This window comes from Thunnus maccoyii, chromosome 7 (genome assembly GCF_910596095.1).
Source record: "Thunnus maccoyii chromosome 7, fThuMac1.1, whole genome shotgun sequence".
NCBI classification, from domain to species: Eukaryota; Metazoa; Chordata; class Actinopteri; order Scombriformes; family Scombridae; genus Thunnus; species Thunnus maccoyii.
Window position 1 is genome coordinate 22,817,741 of NC_056539.1, and position 18,651 is coordinate 22,836,391.

The following is an 18,651-nucleotide window of genomic DNA, read 5'->3' on the forward strand; positions in this document are numbered from 1 at the left end:
TCTTCTGAAGAGAAAAAACTTTTATAAGACAATGATCTTATCCAGTTTGATAAAAATATTACTTTTTTTTCTTTGTGGTGGGTTTAAATTAAAAAAAAAAACTTGGTATCATTAATAGCCTATTATACAACATTTTTTATAATACTAATAATAATCCTATTTATTGCCTTTTTTTTGGGTTGATTTATGCATATATTAGATTAACCCAATGAAATTTAACAAGTTCAACAATACTACCTAAAAGTAGCAGTGATAATGGACAGTAAAGGCAGTTTTGCACAATAACATTATTTTGAGATACTGGGGAAAGGGTCTGTGTGTTTTTTCTCCAGTATTTGTGAGGGTCCAAATATATATATATATATATATATATATATATATATATATATATATATATATATATATATATATATATATATAGCCAAAAAGATATATATCTAAACATAGCACAAAAAGTGAGGAAATTTGTGTCTTCTCGCATTGGCAGAGAAGATTTGGCATATTTTTCATGAGCGCAACCCACATACTCAGCTCTGCTGCTCATCCCACAAATGCATGTTCCTTACAAATGTGACACCAAGGGAAATAAACAGACTCTCCAACGGTATAAGATTTATTGCAATATATATATATATATGTGTGTGTGTGTGTGTGTGTGTAGCTAAAAAAAAATACATTTAATTTTTTATAAAATGAAATGTAAGATTCAGCCCCCCTGCCCAAGTTAGCTAGTTTATTTGGTTTAGTCTTAAAAATCCAATCATGGTACATCATGAAATATATCATAGACCTTGTATGTATTTCCCACAGCAAGACATCAAATATGGTTATTTAAAGTTAACTCACCCTCGACTTCATGGACTTTATACTCAGCTATAGTCAGCTTTAGGTTGTTGCCATGCATGTCTGCAGCATTAAAATTGTAATCATTTCCTGGGGCCTGTTTCAGAAAGCGTGTTTAGTGAAAACTCTGAATTTGTTAACCATGAGATGAGGGAAACTCTGGGTTTTCAGTTTCAGAGAGAGAACTAATTTAAACTTGGGGTCAGTTACCGCAGTAACTGACTCTGTGAAGCAGGTTTTCTTCAACAAACCCTGAGTTTCTCTCTGTCTCCTCCCTCTTACAGAGCCAGACACGCTGTTTCATTTCCTCATTCATTCAGTCCATATCAAATTGCATTCATTAGAGGAGGTTCACTATCTGTAAGAATCTAAATCCTGGTTGGATATTAGTTTGTTACTCAGGACTTTCTAAAGTTACCGCTTTAATGAGCCTCAGTCATTTCTTTGAATAGCGTTTTTTTCTCTCACATTCAGATATTACACAACGTGAATTCATCCTCAGCTCAGAATAAAACCTCTGAATGTCCTTCTGTTATAACACTGTGAATCTGTCAGTTTGTTGGAGCAGCTCCTGACCTGAAATCTTTATTGCACATAATGTGTAATCTTGTAATGTGTAATAAAGTTTAAATTTGTAATATCGGTATGAAGCTTCAGACATGTGGGATCAATGAATAATTATCTCTATCACTCATGATGTGATTGGTCGCACCGACGGGACATCATTCCTATAATATTGTAGATTATATGTTAATATGCTGAGTGAGCAGGATTGTCGTGCAGCTGCAGAATGTAGTTTGAAAGTAAGATTTTTAAATAGGGTGCATAATCTTAACATTTTTTAACAGCATTTCAGTGACAATGTTTAAATTTACTGCACTTGTTGAAGTAGCTGAAATAAAGTCACTGAATGTTGTTGAGCTGAGATACAAATAGATGTCTAAAAATTTAGAATATTCTGTATTTTAACCTCAATGCCTGTTCAAGTGCAAATCACGAAACAAATTATTACTGGATCAGACTGCGAGTTTACAGTCATGTCTCTATGTCTTTGATCCATATGTGTTTTAAATCTTTAACTTCATCTTCAGTTGTTGCCTCCTGTGTTTTGTCCATCAGATAAAAGTTGAACAAATATATTTAAAATGTAATGTGGCTGCAGCCTGATACACAGTCAGATTCCACTTTATCATCATTAAGGAAATGTAAGACTGGTAAATGATGAATTAATGGACAACACTGAATAAAACTTTATTGTGTTAACTTATTGACACTTTTCCCGTTTATCTTTTTTAAAGATAAATGTGCAGCGTCCACACACACATGCATTAATATCTCTACGTCCACTGGATTAAAATGGAGGATCTGCCTTTTATTTACCTGTTGCCATGGTGACTCATAGTATCGGGGCTTCATTGATGATGGCTTTTTTTATTCATCACACACGCGCTTAACTCAGAGTGAAAATACTCAGAGTAGATTGAACAAACTCTGATCAGCTGTTCTGAAACCAAAAACTCTGAGTTTCCCATCTTGAGGTTCATCAACTCAGCATTCAGGGTTAGACTCAGAGTTTGCTGAACCTGCTTTCTGAAACAGGCCCCTGGATTCCTGGACTTCTGTTGACAAGAACCAATGATTCTCCAAAACACTGAACCAGAGTTACTGCTAGATGCCACTAAATTCTACACACTGCACCTTTAAAGTTGGCTATAAAGTAGGGATGCACAATATTGGATTTTTTGCCAGATCCAAATTTTCGTTATTTCCAACTCATTGTGGCCGATTGCCAATGTCAATACCAATATATGCACTTTTTTTCTCCCAGCTGGCTGAGGAGACTATTATGCATGCAAGCTTAGATTGTACTAAGTATGATCAAGGAAGTCAATATATGACGGAAGAACTTAGGAAGGCAAAAGTTCAGGAGCTCAGCAATAAAACTTTAATGAACTTGCCAAGTGGGTGGAGCAGTAGAGTTTTCATTGAGCTTATTAGACAGACAGGATTAATGTGTAGGATTTAATCTCTGGTCCACACTCCGGAGCAGAAGGTGGTGGTAATTCACCTAATACGCTGTTATAAACCAAAAAGAAATGAAGGGATCTTCTAATGGTCAGTATGAACAGGAAGAATGATTACAGCAAGAAAAACCTATTTCAATATTCATTTGGGTACCTGACTGCTGTTTTAAGACAGACGTGAAAAATTGTGAACCTGTCCTTTAAACTGAGCACATACTTTAAAACAGGAGGGTTTTTTACATCAGAGACAAACAGTTTTATTCAGAAGGCAAAATTATTATTCTATGGTGACTTGCTGCCAGCTGTGGTAGATGGTGCATGAACGCCGGATGTATATGGCATGAACTGTCTGCCAGGCAGCATCCTGTTTAAACCAGAACACGTATCTACAGGAAACACTGTGAATGCTACTTTCTCTCAATTCAACCATCAAGAAGAGAAGGAGGTAAGACTGAAAATATATATGGGTTGCTTATTTTGCCAAACTTTTTTTAACACTTTTTATTATTGATGGTATGTGGTGCTGATGTGACATTCAACATTTAAACTGTACTAGATAATTCAAAAGTTTGTAATGCTTTATACTTTAAAAGAAGTCTCAGTCCAGAAATAATAAAATAAAGATAAATAATCCACCCCTAGAGCTGGGCCTTTATCAACTGATTGATTTGAACCTGGACTGAACGGACTAAATCAGGAGTTCAATGATTTAATCAGGTGGATGCAATTAATACAATTTTTCAATTTTTAAAATTGATTCTTTAAAAAACTGGACACCAGTGTGATGATGTTAAATAGCTTGCGATGTGGGGAAAAAGCATTCGGTCTTGGTATCCTTGCTGCAGCAATATGTAGGTGTGGTAGACCATTTCTTTGTCTGAGAGGAAATGGAAAGTTAAGTGTTCTGCTTTAACATGTACCAAGCTGTGGCAGACCATTTCTTCTTCATCTGAATAAATCTGAAGTAGAAAATATATAATATAAAAAATATAGTGTAAGAAATCTGATTATAGTTTCAGTCTGAATCTGCCACGGTATCTAAAAATGTGTAGATGAAAAATCAAAAGAAAACTTAGTTTTACATGTTTCAAGAAATAAATGTGTTGAAAATGAGAAATCAGAAAGAACACTTAATTAGTTTTACTTTATACATTGTATTATTCAAGATCGGACTTTTAAAGGACCAATGTCCTTTATTTAATTTACACCTGTATTTTAAAATATTTTTTATTGTTGAATGTATGTCAATGGTTTTATGTCATTGGTATTTATCTCTTATGTTCTGTAATCAGTGTTGGTTGATTAGAATGGGAGCACTCTTAATTTCAGTGATTTTACAAACAAGTTGAACTTTGATCATTGGTTATAACCCAGATAGCAAAATTGCTGTGCCCATATCCGGCCCAAACCTGACACTTTCATGTGGCCCACATACCGTATGGAATGATGGCACTTGGGCGGTCCGCTCCTGTTTGCCAGATCCAGGCCACAAGCAAACCATAGCAATGCTACATGTAAACCAAAAACTAAACAAATAAACCAGATCTGGCCCACATCTGGACCACAGTTCATTTTTTATTCTGGCCCTGATCCGGCATACATTCCATATCCTCATTTGGCTCAAATACTGCATGGAATGATGGCATTTTGGTACTGCACTCCTGTTTGCCAGCAACAGGCTTAGCAACGTTGTTTTTGCAGTCACCACAGTCAACATGGTTTGCAAATTCCGGGACCTGTGGATAAAGCATTTGTGTGTCACTGGAAAGACAGCTGCCTTAAGCTGTGCAGTCCCCAACAAGGTGCTATCAGTTAATCCGTTCAATTGGGTACATGTGGAGTTCAACCCTAATTGCACCAAAAAAGGCAGTGGAAACCAGTTCTTAGACTAGAGGTGGGGACTGTGGCTGGACTGTTAGGACAATGATCCCTGGACTAACATAGAACAGTAAATTCCATGTTTGTAAGAGGAGGAGGCTAGGGCACACTTTGCTGTAGAAAAATAATCTTCTGGGAGCATTTCCAGAGAATCTTACCTTCCCAGTTGTAAACATTATCGGTGTGTATGCACTTACACTGAGCTTCACCTCTAAAATTTTATGATTAATTTAGAACCACAGTAAATCATATCTCATTTCATATCATATCATATCCAGATTAGCCAGTTCTGAGTGTGCCGTATCTTGGCCAAAACTGGCCCAGATATGTTTTAAGATAAACAGGCCACATTGGCTGCATCATATGTTGGCTACCTCAGGCTCATTCTCAGATTAGCCAGTACTAATTGTGCCGCATCTTTACCTATAGTGGCCCAATACTGTTCAGCAATATATGGGCCATTTTTACTATTTCAAATGTGGGCCACATTAGGCTCACACTATGACAACCAGTGCTGACTGTGCCATACAATTGCCAAAAGTGGGCCAAATTTGTTGTATAGTATTTAGGCCATATTTGCCATATCACATGTTGGCCACTTTAGTTTCACATCAAGTCACTCCAGTGCTTATTGTGCCGTATCTTTGTCGGAACTGGCCTAGGTATGTCTTAAGATAACTGGGCCACATTTGCTGCACCATATATGGGCCACTTTTGGTTTACACCCACATTAACTATTGTCGACTGTGCCAGATCTTTGCCAAAGGTGGCCCACATTTGTTTTGTGATATTTGGGCCATATTCACTATGTATCACATGAGCGACTTTAGGGTCACATCCAGTTTACACATCGCCGAGAACACCGCATCTTTGCCAAGAATGGTCCACATTTGTTTTGGGATATTTGGGCCATATTTGTTATTTTACATGTAGGCCACTTCAGGCTCACATCCATTTTGTGCAGACCAGAAGAAGGCCAACAGTGCCACATCATTACCTGAAGTGGCCCACTTCCGTATGCTATCTGGGAACCTGTATGATACATAAATGTAGTTTATCCTGGGGGATTAACCAAGCTACAGTAAATTAGGATAGATATCCTGCAATTTTAATGCATTTGTGTGTTTTTTTTTGGTTTGTTTTTTTGTATTTAGACACCAAAGTGAGAAAACGTCAAAGGTTCATTCAGCATCCTTGAGAAACTTCAGAAGACCAACTGTCCACTATGAACTCCATGCTAACCAGGAACCAGCAGAAAACAATCTGCTCACAGCTGGGTAATGTGAAGCTACAGCTGCTGTACAAGGCCAGCGCCCATGGTTTCACCGGAGCAGCCTTCCACCAACAATGTGACGACCGCTGTCCCACAGTGTCTGTGGGCTATAATGCCTCTGGTTATGTGTTTGGAGGCTACACCAATCAACCTTTCTGTCAGTCTGGACAGTTTGTGCATGATGACCAGGCCTTTCTCTTCACTTTCAATGGAGAAAAGCTCAAAAAATATCCAGTCACCGATCCAAGATATGCAGTGAACATGATGGATGACTCCGGTCCATATTTTGGAGAAGCACTGGTTCTTGTCAATGGAAATCAAGCAGTAGTTCATAGCAATCCAGGAAATTACTACAACTTCAGTGCTGCAGACATGCATGGCAACGACCTCAAGCTGACTGAGTGTGAAGTCTATGAAGTCGAGGGTGAGTTAACTTTATATAACCATATTTGATGCCTTGCTGTGGGAAATACATACAAGGTCTATGATATATTTCATGATGTATCATGATCTGAGCACCACCGGTATTTAATTCCATCATATTATTGTCCACTCTTGTTCATTGTTCAAATCATTTTTTAAGACTAAACCAAATAAACTAGCTAACAAGTAACTAATATGTGTTAGGGAGAGCACGGTAGTTATCGAAGTGGGAAGGAGGACTGAATTCTATATTTCATGTCATGCTTATTACTTATTAATGCCCCCATGCTCCCCATGACTGAAAAAAACAGTATCTCAAAATAATGTAATCGTAAACTGCCTATACTGTCCATCATCACTGCTACTTTTAGGTATTATTGTTGAACTTGTTAAATTTCATTGGGTTAATTCAGTATCTGCATAAATGAACCCAAGCAATAAAAGGATTATTATTAGTATCATAAAATATGGTGTATGATATTAATGATACCAAGTTTTGTTAATATGTCATGTAATCCCATCACAAAGAAAAAAAGTTGTCTAATTTTTATTTTTTTATCAAACTGAATAAGATCTTTGTTTTATAAAAGGCCTTAATTTCTCTTCAACAGAAAGCACTGAACCTGAGAAGCCTTGGAGGACGATAGTCTGGGAATCTGAGTAAGCTGGATACAGCCACCATCCTGCACATAATGCAATTAATATGCTTTACTGTAGTGCAGTGTACTATACTATATACAGTATGACACAAATTGATGATTGAAAAAATAGTAAAGTGAGTGTGTTCCACATGCCATGATATGCAATGCTGCTGTGCTTGATTTATCTATTTAAAATTATGATGAACTCCATGTCTATACAACGTATTGTTTGCCATGTTTACTGTGCTTTACTGTTTTTAATGTACAATTCTTCACAAACTGTCACAAATTAACCTGCTACCATCATGGGAGTCAACTAGCTATGATCAAAAAATCTCTGTCACAACCCACAGCCCAAAATCAACTAACAATCTTTTCACCAAAGGAAAAAGTTTTTCATCCTCTACTGTTTTCACAGGAAGAGGAAGGAGCTGATGGACAGTATTAGGAGCTACAAACCAGTGGTCAGCTCTGTGTCCCAGGTTCAGGTCTTGCTCATAGGAGCAGTTGGAGCTGGAAAGTCCAGTTTCTTCAATTCTCTTAATTCTGTATTCAGAGGCCACGTGACCAGTCAGGCCATCTCTGGCTCCTCTACCACCAGCCTAACCACACAGGTCAGTTCTTTACATTTATCAATGACTAAATGATTTCAGTTTACAGTGATTGATTTCAAAATGGAAATCCTGCCCAGTCCCCATTCTATGGTCTGTTACTCATCACCTTGTACCCGACAGTTTCGTACCTACACTTTGAAATCGGGACGAGAAGGAAAACCTCTGCCAATCATCTTGTGTGACACCATGGGATTGGAGGAAGACACAGGGGCGGGGCTTGATATAGATGATATCAGCAGTATCCTCAAAGGTCACCTGCCTGACCGTTATCAGGTACAGCTTTTTATACATTCAGCAGGATAGTGAATGTTTGAACCAATGTAGTTAACTCAAACTGTCCTTGTCTTTCCCTCCAACTGTATCACTCAGTTCAACCCCTCTGCTCCTCTGCAAGTGGAGGCCAGCAGCTATCGAAAGTCTCCAGGCCTCAAGGACAAGATCCACTGTGTGGCTTACGTCATGGATGCCTGCAAGATTTCCATCATGCCCAAAAAGCTGCAGGAAAAACTGGATGCTATTCGCAGAAAGGTCAACTTAATGGGTCAGTGAAATTGAGTCCTGCATAATTTTACTGAAGACATGTATGCACAGTGTTAGAAAATATCAGGAAAAGTGTATGCTTCCAAAATCTCAACATAGAACAATATGCATATAGAGTGACTGAGCCTTGATTTACACACAAGGGGCCCCAGAATTTCAGGTCTTTATCTCATATCTTTAAATGGATTATATCTTTATTCTATTTTAAAAAGTATACTACTTTGTGACATTCTGTAGGCCAATCATCAGATTAATTGTGTTAACATTAATTCAGGTTTACAGTGCAAACAGGAACTGCTAGTTGCCAAAGCAGCATGACCTTTGATGACATAGATGTGCCACATTGTAAACAAATAGGCTAAAAACACAAGGTGTACTTTTGGTTTAAGTTCAATACTCATTCAATAATAACAATATAACTTTTCATCAGTCTTCAGCAAACCAGTTGTGCAGTGCAGGATAAAGCTTGACATTTGTGATGCTTGATGTTCCGCAGGTGTTAATTTCACCTCATGATGTGATATTGAAGTGTGGCACAAGGAACTGACCAGCTGAACTTATGGACTATCAAATGTCCATGCAAATCGAAGAAGGGAGTTTGCCAAAAAAAAATTTAAATAGCGTTATATATTTTTTTACACTTCAAACTGACTTTATTTTCATCCTCTCATGATTGCATGAACACTTTCCAGTTCATCTTACTTTATTTTCACTATTGACTTCCACCCAGACCTTTTTAATAGTAACACATTTAATTTAGGCTCAGATTAGACTTTTTTTATTTTTGGAAGGTGAGGTTTAAAACACCTCATGTTTTATCATTTGATTAATTTAGGTACATGGTTAAGATATACATTTTTGGGCAGCTTAACTTATGGATATGTGTATGAGGAGTATAAATTTCAATAGAAAACAATTTAATGCAGACAATGAAGCAGACTAGACCATTTTTAACAACTTCTAAGTTATGCAAAAATTTGTTGTGACACTATACCTGCAGAGTAGGGGTTTCCGGCACAACTTCACCTACTTCCAAGGTGCACGGAAAAGGGAAAGTCTAAAGCGATCAGAACTCCAGCAAACTTGTAGTATAAAGAACAACTTTATTGTTTGACTGATGCATTTTAGCTTGTGGCCTTCATCAGGGTCATCATAAAACACATTACAGACAACATTTAAATAGAGTAAGTTAGGTTTGAAAAAAGGTTGAAAAAAAAGGACACCCAATCATGTACATCTAGGCACATATCAGCCAATGGGGCAACTACAAAGATGGGTTGGATATATCGTCACGTGGCTTCAGGCCAATCGTTGTCCCAGATTAACAGAGAGGCAAGGGGAGTGTCCAAGGAGGGACATGAGTGACACCATATTTGGTCCATTAACTAGAAAAGTGCAACTAAGGGGTGGTACTTGGGTTTCTACAGAAGGTGTGTTAATCCAAAAATGTGCTTATTTGATATGGCATACATTAAAAACACTTTGATTAGAATAATGATAATAATAATAATAGTATAGATAAAAAGCTTTATAAAGTGCTGTGTATAGAAAGAGCAAAAAGATACATCTTACAATGATATAAAATAATACATCATAAAAACCACTAGAAAACCACATAAATGAGAGGTATTTAAAAACCTCTACAGAAACTCATTAATTAAGAAATCCTCATTCATGCCCCCCAGAGATAAACTTTGAAAACTGACATTACCACCTCTTGGGCTGGACTAAATCACTTTTATGCCTATGAAAAATAGAAATGAAATATGATGTTGCTTTTCATTGAAATGTCTTGCGACAGGGCTGATTACATCATTTCTCTTAATGGAGCTCCTGTGTTCAGTGAGATGCTCTCTCAGGGAATGAGATATTTCACCTTTATATATTTTACCACATGGACACTGTATCATATAGACAACATTTTTTTGTTTTACAGGTAATTAAGTCCTTAATATTAATTGTCTCTCCTGTGAGTCAACTCAATAGACTGAAAAGAATATACGATGTTCCTGAAGTAGAGTAGTTAGAGTAAACTACTGAATACAGGGAAAGGTGAATTACTAAATGAGTGAGTGTTTTATACAGTCAGTTTTCCCTTGAAAAGCTAATGTTTCAAGAAAAGTTAGTTCAAGAAATCAATGTTGTTTAGAATTGTTCTTCACATATAAAAGAGGCTTTTAAATTGCAACAAAAACTTATTTTAGAAGTTTAGAAGTGATACTTCAATATTTTTACTGCCTGATACCCAAAAATCTACAGCATTTCTTCTTCTCTGGTGTTTTCAGGGATTCCTCAGCTGGTCCTGCTCACTAAAGTAGATGAAGCCTGCCCTTTGGTGAAGGAGGATGTGAGAAACGTTTATAAGAGTGGCTACATTAAGGAAATGGTAAGGATTTTATACAGAAAATGATTTCTAGGAGATTTGTTGTAATGTTTTTTTTTCCTTTAGTTTTTGCTTCTTGGAAAGACATGAGCTGAACAACCACAAAGTCTCTCAAAATTTCAAGTTATTTTTAGGTTCAGATAGACTCAAATCTACTTGACTGTGTAGGATTGAAGACACTCTTAACACAAATCTGAGTGACCTCATTTTACTTTACTTTTTTTTACATTTTACTTTGCCAGTACTTCACACCAGGAAGTCACATGAGAAAATGAAGTTGCATATTAAATCACACTTTAATGGCTCACATGTAACAGCTCTGGTGGTGAACAACCTGGGAAGTTTAAATTCCTGTGACTCCTGTGAAGTGTTTTGGATGAGTGGTGAAACATAAGTTACATCAGTCCAGTCAATAGTTTATTCTAACTTTCATTTGTTCAGTTTTTTCTCTCCTGTTTTTCTTCAGCAGGCAGTGTTGTAATAGCAGTGCTTGAGCATTAGTACATGAGTGGAATAGCTGGTTATCAAAACAATATATTCGATATTTATTAGTCATGTGTTTTATTTGGCTTGCAATGAGCAGCCATAACCAAAGTACTAAAACCATTTTTCAACAGTTGACACAATTCTCTGTGGTCTTCAGAAAAAATATTTTAAATCTTCTGTGCTTTGTGATGCAGATGCAGGAAGCGAGTGCTCGGCTCGGTGTGCCTTTGTCTTGTGTTGTTCCCCTGAAGAGCTACAGTGAAGAGTTGGAGTTGGACCCAAACACTGACATCCTGCTGCTCAGCGCCGTCATCCAGATGCTTCGCTTCGCTGATAATTACTTTGATGACATCAGTGACAAATTGAGCAGCAGCTTCACTGATAATTCCCTTGATGACATCGGTAACAAATTCCGCAACATTTACACCAAAGAATAAGTATGTGTGCAGCAGACACAATAACCTGAGCAACTGTAATGAAATGTCCCTCAAAATGATCCATGCATGTGATTCTGCCTAGTGCTAGTTCACTGTTAACCATTCTTATAATACATCCATGGTGTTAACAGAGTGAGCAGTGAATCCCAGAATTCTTCAGGAACTTGGTGCGCCTCCTCCTGGAGATTTCCCAAGTGTCCCTTGCAATGCTGGGAGATGTAGTTATTTTAACGTGTCCTGCAACTGCACTGCACCTCCAGTCTCTGGCTGAGATGATCCTCATTTTGATTGTGTCACTCAGATGCAAAAAATTAAATTTCCTTTTTGATTATGTAGCAAATTTTTACATTAATCGAAAATTATTACTTTATAATGTTTTTACATGATCACATGATTACATGATTTTATCAGTTCGTTGGCTTTTGGTGGGACATTTCATCACAAGTATACAAATGTTCTTTACTGCATTATATTAACTTGTGCATCTTCATCTTTTTGTTCTTTGTTTCATGTGATTGAGGCTTCAGTCAGTTAAGTTTATTAGTGCTCATCTGCATCGAAAACTGTGCATACGTTTTTCATTTGCCCTGTTCTCCTCATGTACTCTTTCATACAGTTTTGCTGTTACAGTAGATGTTGTCAAGTTATATGTATAAACTGTACTGCCACATACCTTTCATTTGGACAAGTTTTTATCTAATTTCCACTTTGCTTTTTGAGTTTTCCTTACATATTATACAAAGTACATATCTAATGCTATGTATAAATTAAATGTGATTTAGGACTACTGTACACAAAAACATTTCATATTTATGTTGCCCAAATTTCACAACAGCTAAAAACATTGTGCTTCCTGAATAAAGTCTTGGGAGAACCATCACTGTACCGATAGTTTCAAGACTAAGAAAACACAGTATTTAGTCTGTACATAGTCCACTGCCACCGAAACATTCATGACATTTTGGTTTTTAATTCATTCCAGCTCTGTTCTTTTTCATGAGGTTTTGTTGTAAAATTCATTTTCTTTACAGTTTTTGTCTTTTTGCTGCCAGAAAAACAACTTTCCAGTTATTCAGATGTTTGCAATAATTAAATGTTTGTTATGTTGCATGTTATTTACATTCAGCTTGTGTTTGGAGTCGTGTCAATGACAATCAAAGCTCTTGCTGGTGTCACAAACTGGCTTAGTGCATGTGACAAAGAGGGCAGACAAGTCAGGCTAAAGTGCCAATTGAATTTTTTATTGGAAATAAAGACATAACTATTTACAAAAGGCATGAGGAGAGATGTGGAGTCTAGGAGAGAGAGAGACAATGAGAATGGTGTTCATTATTTGATTTAGGAATTACAATGAAATTTAAAGTTCACATGTTTCTGAAAACACCTTATTTGAAATAAATAATACAACTAAATACATAAATAAACTAAATAATTGCAATGCCTTGATCTGAATTACTTTAAAGTTGACATGTTTCTGAAATCAACTAAAAATATAAATAACTTATAAAATTAATGCAAGATTATTATTGTATTCATACTGTCATCATCATCATTATTGTCAATTTACTGTGAGGTTCGACAACTTTTTTTTAGATTGTATGATCTTTGTATATTTATATATTTTGACTTGGTAACTTTAATGGTTCAATCATTGGTAGGAAAACTCTCACTGTGAAAGCTGCTTCAGTACCTTTATGCAGGTTGTCCAACATCCTCCTTAATAACACCTGGAAATACACCTATTGTATAATATTCTCTCGTCCATCTTTGTAACTGTCACGTCGCCCACCTTTACTTTAGATGCAGGCTCTGCTCTGTTGACATGTTGTTGGCAGCTGTATAAATATTCTTTAATTGTTTCCTCCTACCACTACCGACACTGCTATAATTTTTATGTGATTGACTGCTGATTTTTGAAGGCTTGACTTTTTTCTCTTTGGTAACATTTTTTGAAAAATGGCCTCAAACGCAACAGGTAACTATAAATTAAACTCATATAGATTAAGGATAAGAATGCATGAAGCCCACTGTGTGCCAAATAGTTGTGTAGTGCTTAACACCTGTTATATGGTAAGGGGGTCAACTTTGTTTTAAATGAAATGGAGTTAAATGATTCACAATTCCTCTTCTAATGATCAGTATGAACAGGAGGAATAATTATGGCAAGAAAAACCTATTTCAATATTAATTTGGGTACCTGACTGTTGTTATAAGACAGACTTGAACGGGAGGGATTGTGCACAAAGACAAACAGCTTTATTCAGAAGGCAAAATTACTCTTGTCTGGTGACTTTCAGTTTCATTTCTCCCAGCTTTGGTAGGTGGTGCATGAACCACAGACATATAAGGTATGAACTGTTTGCCAGTGTAAGGCAGCATCCTGTTTAAACCTAAACACGTGTCTACAGGAAACACCATGAACATTACCTTCTCTCAACTCAACTATCAAGAAGAGAAGGAGGTAAGACTGAAAATATATATGCTTATTGTTGCTTATTTTGCCAAATTTTTTTGAACACTTGGATTTTTATGATCGATGCTATGTGGCACTGATGTGACATTCAACATACAAACTATACTAGATAATTCAAAAGGTTGTAATGCTTTATAGTTTAAAAGAACTCTCAGTCCTGGCCCACCCCTAGAGCTGGGCCTTGATCACCTAGTTGATTTGAACCTGGACTGAAAGGACTAAATCAATAGTTAATTGATTTAATCGAGTGGATGCAATTAATACAATTTTAAAATTATTTCTTTTAAGAAACTAGACACCAGTGTGATGATGTTGAATTGCTTGTGATGTGGGGGGAAAAAATTAGTCTTAGTATCCTTGCAGCAATATGTAAGTGGGGCAAACCATTTCGTTGTCTATCTGAGAGGAAATCGAAAGTTAAGTGTTCTGCTTTAACATGTACCGAGCTGTGGCAGACCATTTCTTTGTCAGTCTGAGAAGAAATATATAGAAATATCTAAGATGCAGTATATTTGAAGACAGCAGCATGTGGACTAATCACTGTGTTATCACAATTTATCATTCACAAGATTACAGGCATATAAAGACATTTCATGTTTCTTCTGATCCACCCAGTTCAACCCCGAAAATATGCAAAGACCATGTGAACTCTAATTTTAACTTTATTTAATTTCCCCCTATCTTTTTATTAGTGGTTTCTGGCAGCACATGTGGTTTCTTGAAACAAAGTGAAGCAAAGTGTGCAAAGCTAGATTTTAAACCTCTTAACTGTGTGGGTCTCTGTTCAAGGCCAATTGATGTAGGATAAAGGTGTCAGGTTAGGAAGATGTTAGTTGCATGCAAGTTGCTGGATGTAACATTTGTGAACCATGCTAACATCAACTAGTGGTGTGGCTATTCAATAACCTGACTATAAACAGGCATCACAAAAATGGAGCTTAATTAACAACCTTAAATCAAATCAATACATATACATTGACACTGATTAAATTAAGTAGTCCTGTGCTTTAGCCATGTGCCGTTCTATGCTATGCCCAGTGCGTTACCAAGTCCATGGAGAGGAGATGCTTTGGTTTGCTGCTTTGTTGAGTCCAGCAAAGAGTTGTGGTTCCGATGCTGGATGATGCTGGCTTTGCTGGGTAGTTGGTGCTCCAGTCGTGCAGGTCAGAGGGCCCAGGTCGCTGATTGTCCGTTTGTTGTCAGAGTTAGCAGCCCAATGCTAACTTGCCTTTGTTGCTGAATTCTAAGCAGGCTCTTGCACCGCTGCTTGTTCAGGAGAGTACTGTGTGTGTCTGCTTGGAGCAGTTCACACTGGGTCAAATAGCTATAGGCTGCAGGAGTAGCTCCTGCTGGTAAGAGCATGGGCAGAGAGAGAGGAGGGTTGCGGCCCTGCTGCAACGACTCTGCTGCAGGCTGAGCTGTGAGGAAAAAAAAAAAAGAAGAGGTGAACCTCTAGCTTTGTTAGCCCGGGTCCAAGGGTGGAGTTCACACATGGGTACGAACAACCACTGACTTTGGGAATTTGAGTTTCTTAAGGTGTCTGTGTCTCTTGTTGAAACATGTCGGCCTTTGAGATCCACCAGGTATTTATCTCTTAGGTTCTGATTGGTTGATTAGAATGGGAGCACTTTAATTTCAATGATTTTATAAACAAATTGAACTTTGATCATTGGTTGCAGCCTGTATAATGTGCTGGGCCTCATACTCCATGTGCATGAGACAAATGTCACAAAGCCTGATAACAAGTAAGAGCGCCTGTCAAACAAAGGGAGTCCAAAACGGACTCCATCTCCCAACATGCTCTTCTCAGTTAACACCTTGGTGTTAAATCCGGACACGCTCATCTCTCATTGGCAGAGACACTCCAACACCAGAAGAAGTCATGGCTACACAGCTGTGACATCACCACCCCTTTAAGTACAGGCTGCACCAAGAAATCTCTGCCTATCCATTGTACCTGCACTGGGGGAAGCTCTGTCCCTCCATGAGCCAGTTTACTAAAGGAGGTAACCCAAACCTAACCAAGACACTGTGGTCATTTGGTCCATTTGGTTCTTGCATGATGTGACTTCCTCCCATTGTCACATTGGCCAATCCAAACTCTCACCCAACATCATCACACCAGATCACGTCGCCATCTTGTCTCCCACACACCACCTTCCATATGTTTGCACTGTACATAGCTGTTGTATTATGTATGTTATTGCTCAGGTAGAATTAGATTTTAGGACAGTGGTTTATTGATCAAAGCGTCTGCTCTTTATTAACTCCGCTAATGTTTAATAAACACTGTTATATCTTTAAAGAGAAGTCTTTTGTAATTACTGTGTTTATATATTGTGAAAAGTGGCTGATTGAGAGAGTCAGAGTTTGAATTCAAACCTTCTTCATTCACCTGTGAATGTTGGTATTCCTCAGATATTAGCATTCTAGGTGAACTCTTTTATGAGACTACCTTATTGTTTGGTTATTGGTCCTGGTGTCTAGGTGGTGCCCCGTAATTATTCATTCATATTAATAATTTGATTAATTTTATAATTAATAATTATCTCTAATCATTATTATTTATTGCTAATAACCAACTGTGCTCCTCATAGATCTAACAGTCGATGTCCCTGTGTGAGGCTTTCTAACAGTTGGTGCCCTGCATTATTAATTAATATTAATAATTTCTTGATTTTATCATTCATAATCATCTCTGATAATTATGAATTATTACTAATAACCAAATGCACTCCTGCCAAATCCAGCAGATGTATAAATGTAGTTTATCCTGGGGGATTAACCAAGCTATAGTAAGTTAGGATAGATATCCTGCAATTTTAATGCATTTATGTTTTCATTTTATTTTTCTATGTTTAGACCCCGAAGTGAGAAAACGTCAAGGGTTCAGTCAGCATCCTTGAGAAACTTCAGAAGACCAGCTGTCCACTATGAACTTCATGCTAACCAGGAACCAGCAGAAAACGATCTGCTCACAGCTGGGAAATGTGAAGCTACAGCTGCGGTACAAGGGCAGCATCCATGGTTTCACCGGGGCAGCCTTCCACCAACGATGTGACTATATCTGTCCCACAGTGTCTGTGGGCTATAATGCCTCTGGTTATGTGTTTGGAGGCTACACCAATCAACCTTTCTGTCAGTCTGGACAGTATGTGCATGATGACCAGGCCTTTCTCTTTACTTTCAATGGAGAAAAGCTCAAAAAATATCCAGTCACCAATTCAAGATATGCAGTGAACATGATGGGTAACTCCGGTCCATATTTTGGAGAAGCACTGGTTCTTGTCGATGAAAATGAAGCAGTAGTTCATAGCGATCCAGGAAATTACTACAACTTCAATGCTGCAGACATGCATGGCAACGACCTCAAGCTGACTGAGTGTGAAGTCTATCAAGTTGAGGGTGAGTTAACTTTAAATAACTATTTGATGCCTTGCTGTGGGAAATACATACATAGTCTATGATATATTTCATGATGTGTCATGTTCTGAGCATCCCGACAAACTATAGTCCACAGGAATTTAATTCTCTCATATTATTGTCCATTGTTTTTCATTGTTCAAATCATTTTTAAGACTAAACCAAATAAACAAGCTAACAAATAACTAATATGTCTTAGGGAGAGCACGGAAGTTATCGGAGTAGACAGGGGCACTGATTTTTACATTTCATGTCATAAGAAAGCAAGGGCCCTGCCAGCTTATTAAAACTGCCCTTTCTGTCTATACATATAAATCAACCCAAGCAAAAGGCAATACAAAGGATTATTATTAGTATCATAAAATATGGTGTATGATATTAATAAAATAAAATAATAAAAACCCTCACAAAGACAAAAAGTTAGGTAATATTTTTATCAAATTGGATAAGATCATTGTTTTATAAAAGTTTTTTCTCTTCACCAGAAAGCACCATACTTGAGAAGCCGTGGAGAACTATAGTCTGGGAATCTGAGTAAGCTGGATACAGCCACCATCCTGCACATATTGCTATTACTATGCTCTACTGTAGTGCAGTGTATTACTATACTATACTATACTATACTATACTATATACAGTATGACACAAACTGATAATTGAAAAAATAGTAAAGTGAGTTAATGGTTTGCATTTAATAATGAATGTGTTACACATGCCATGATCTTCAATGATGCTATGCTTGACTGGACATATTATACCAGCTATTTTAGATGATGGACTTGGTGCCTATACAACATATTATTTGCCATGTTTACTGTTTTTTTTACTGTTTTTAATGTGCAATACTTCACAAACTGTCATAAATTTACCTGCTTCCATCATGGAAGTTAACAAGCTCTGTCCAAAAAATCTCTGTCACAACCCATAGCCCAAAATCAACCAGCAATCTTTTCACCAAAGGAAAAAGTTTTTTATCCTCTACTGTTTTTACAGGAAGAGGAAGGAGCTGATGGACAGTATTAGGAGCTACAAACCAGTGGTCAGCTCTGTGTCCCAGTGTCGGGTCTTGCTCATAGGAGCAGTTGGAGCTGGAAAGTCCAGTTTCTTCAATTCTATTAATTCTGTATTCAGAGGCCACATCATCAACCAAGCCAACACTGGCTCCTCTACCACCAGCCTCACCACACAGGTCAGTTCTTTACATTTATTAGTG

General features: G+C 37.3%; 2 protein-coding genes across 6 annotated transcripts in view; both read left to right on the forward strand.

The window, feature by feature from the left end:
• Window positions 1-3,234: 3,234 nt before the first annotated feature.
• On the forward strand, window positions 3,235-12,918 carry LOC121900485 (interferon-induced protein 44-like). The gene is made up of 8 exons (XM_042416874.1): window positions 3,235-3,312; window positions 5,900-6,442; window positions 7,053-7,101; window positions 7,501-7,696; window positions 7,817-7,969; window positions 8,066-8,237; window positions 10,522-10,622; window positions 11,300-12,918. The coding sequence occupies exons 2-8, from the start codon at window positions 5,971-5,973 to the stop codon at window positions 11,540-11,542; spliced, it is 1,386 nt and encodes a 461-aa protein (XP_042272808.1). The 5' UTR covers window positions 3,235-3,312; window positions 5,900-5,970; the 3' UTR covers window positions 11,543-12,918.
• A 939-nt stretch (window positions 12,919-13,857) lies between these two features.
• LOC121900483 (interferon-induced protein 44-like) overlaps window positions 13,858-18,651 on the forward strand; it is a 39,062-nt gene continuing 34,268 nt past the window's right edge. Inside the window, exons 1-4 of one of the 5 annotated variants that reach the window (XM_042416868.1) lie at window positions 13,858-14,003; window positions 16,878-17,420; window positions 17,924-17,972; window positions 18,432-18,627. In XM_042416868.1, the coding sequence (XP_042272802.1) occupies window positions 16,949-17,420; window positions 17,924-17,972; window positions 18,432-18,627 (717 nt within the window). In that variant the 5' untranslated portion in view covers window positions 13,858-14,003; window positions 16,878-16,948. The other 4 variants (XM_042416869.1, XM_042416870.1, XM_042416862.1 and 1 more) reach the window with 4 other exon arrangements.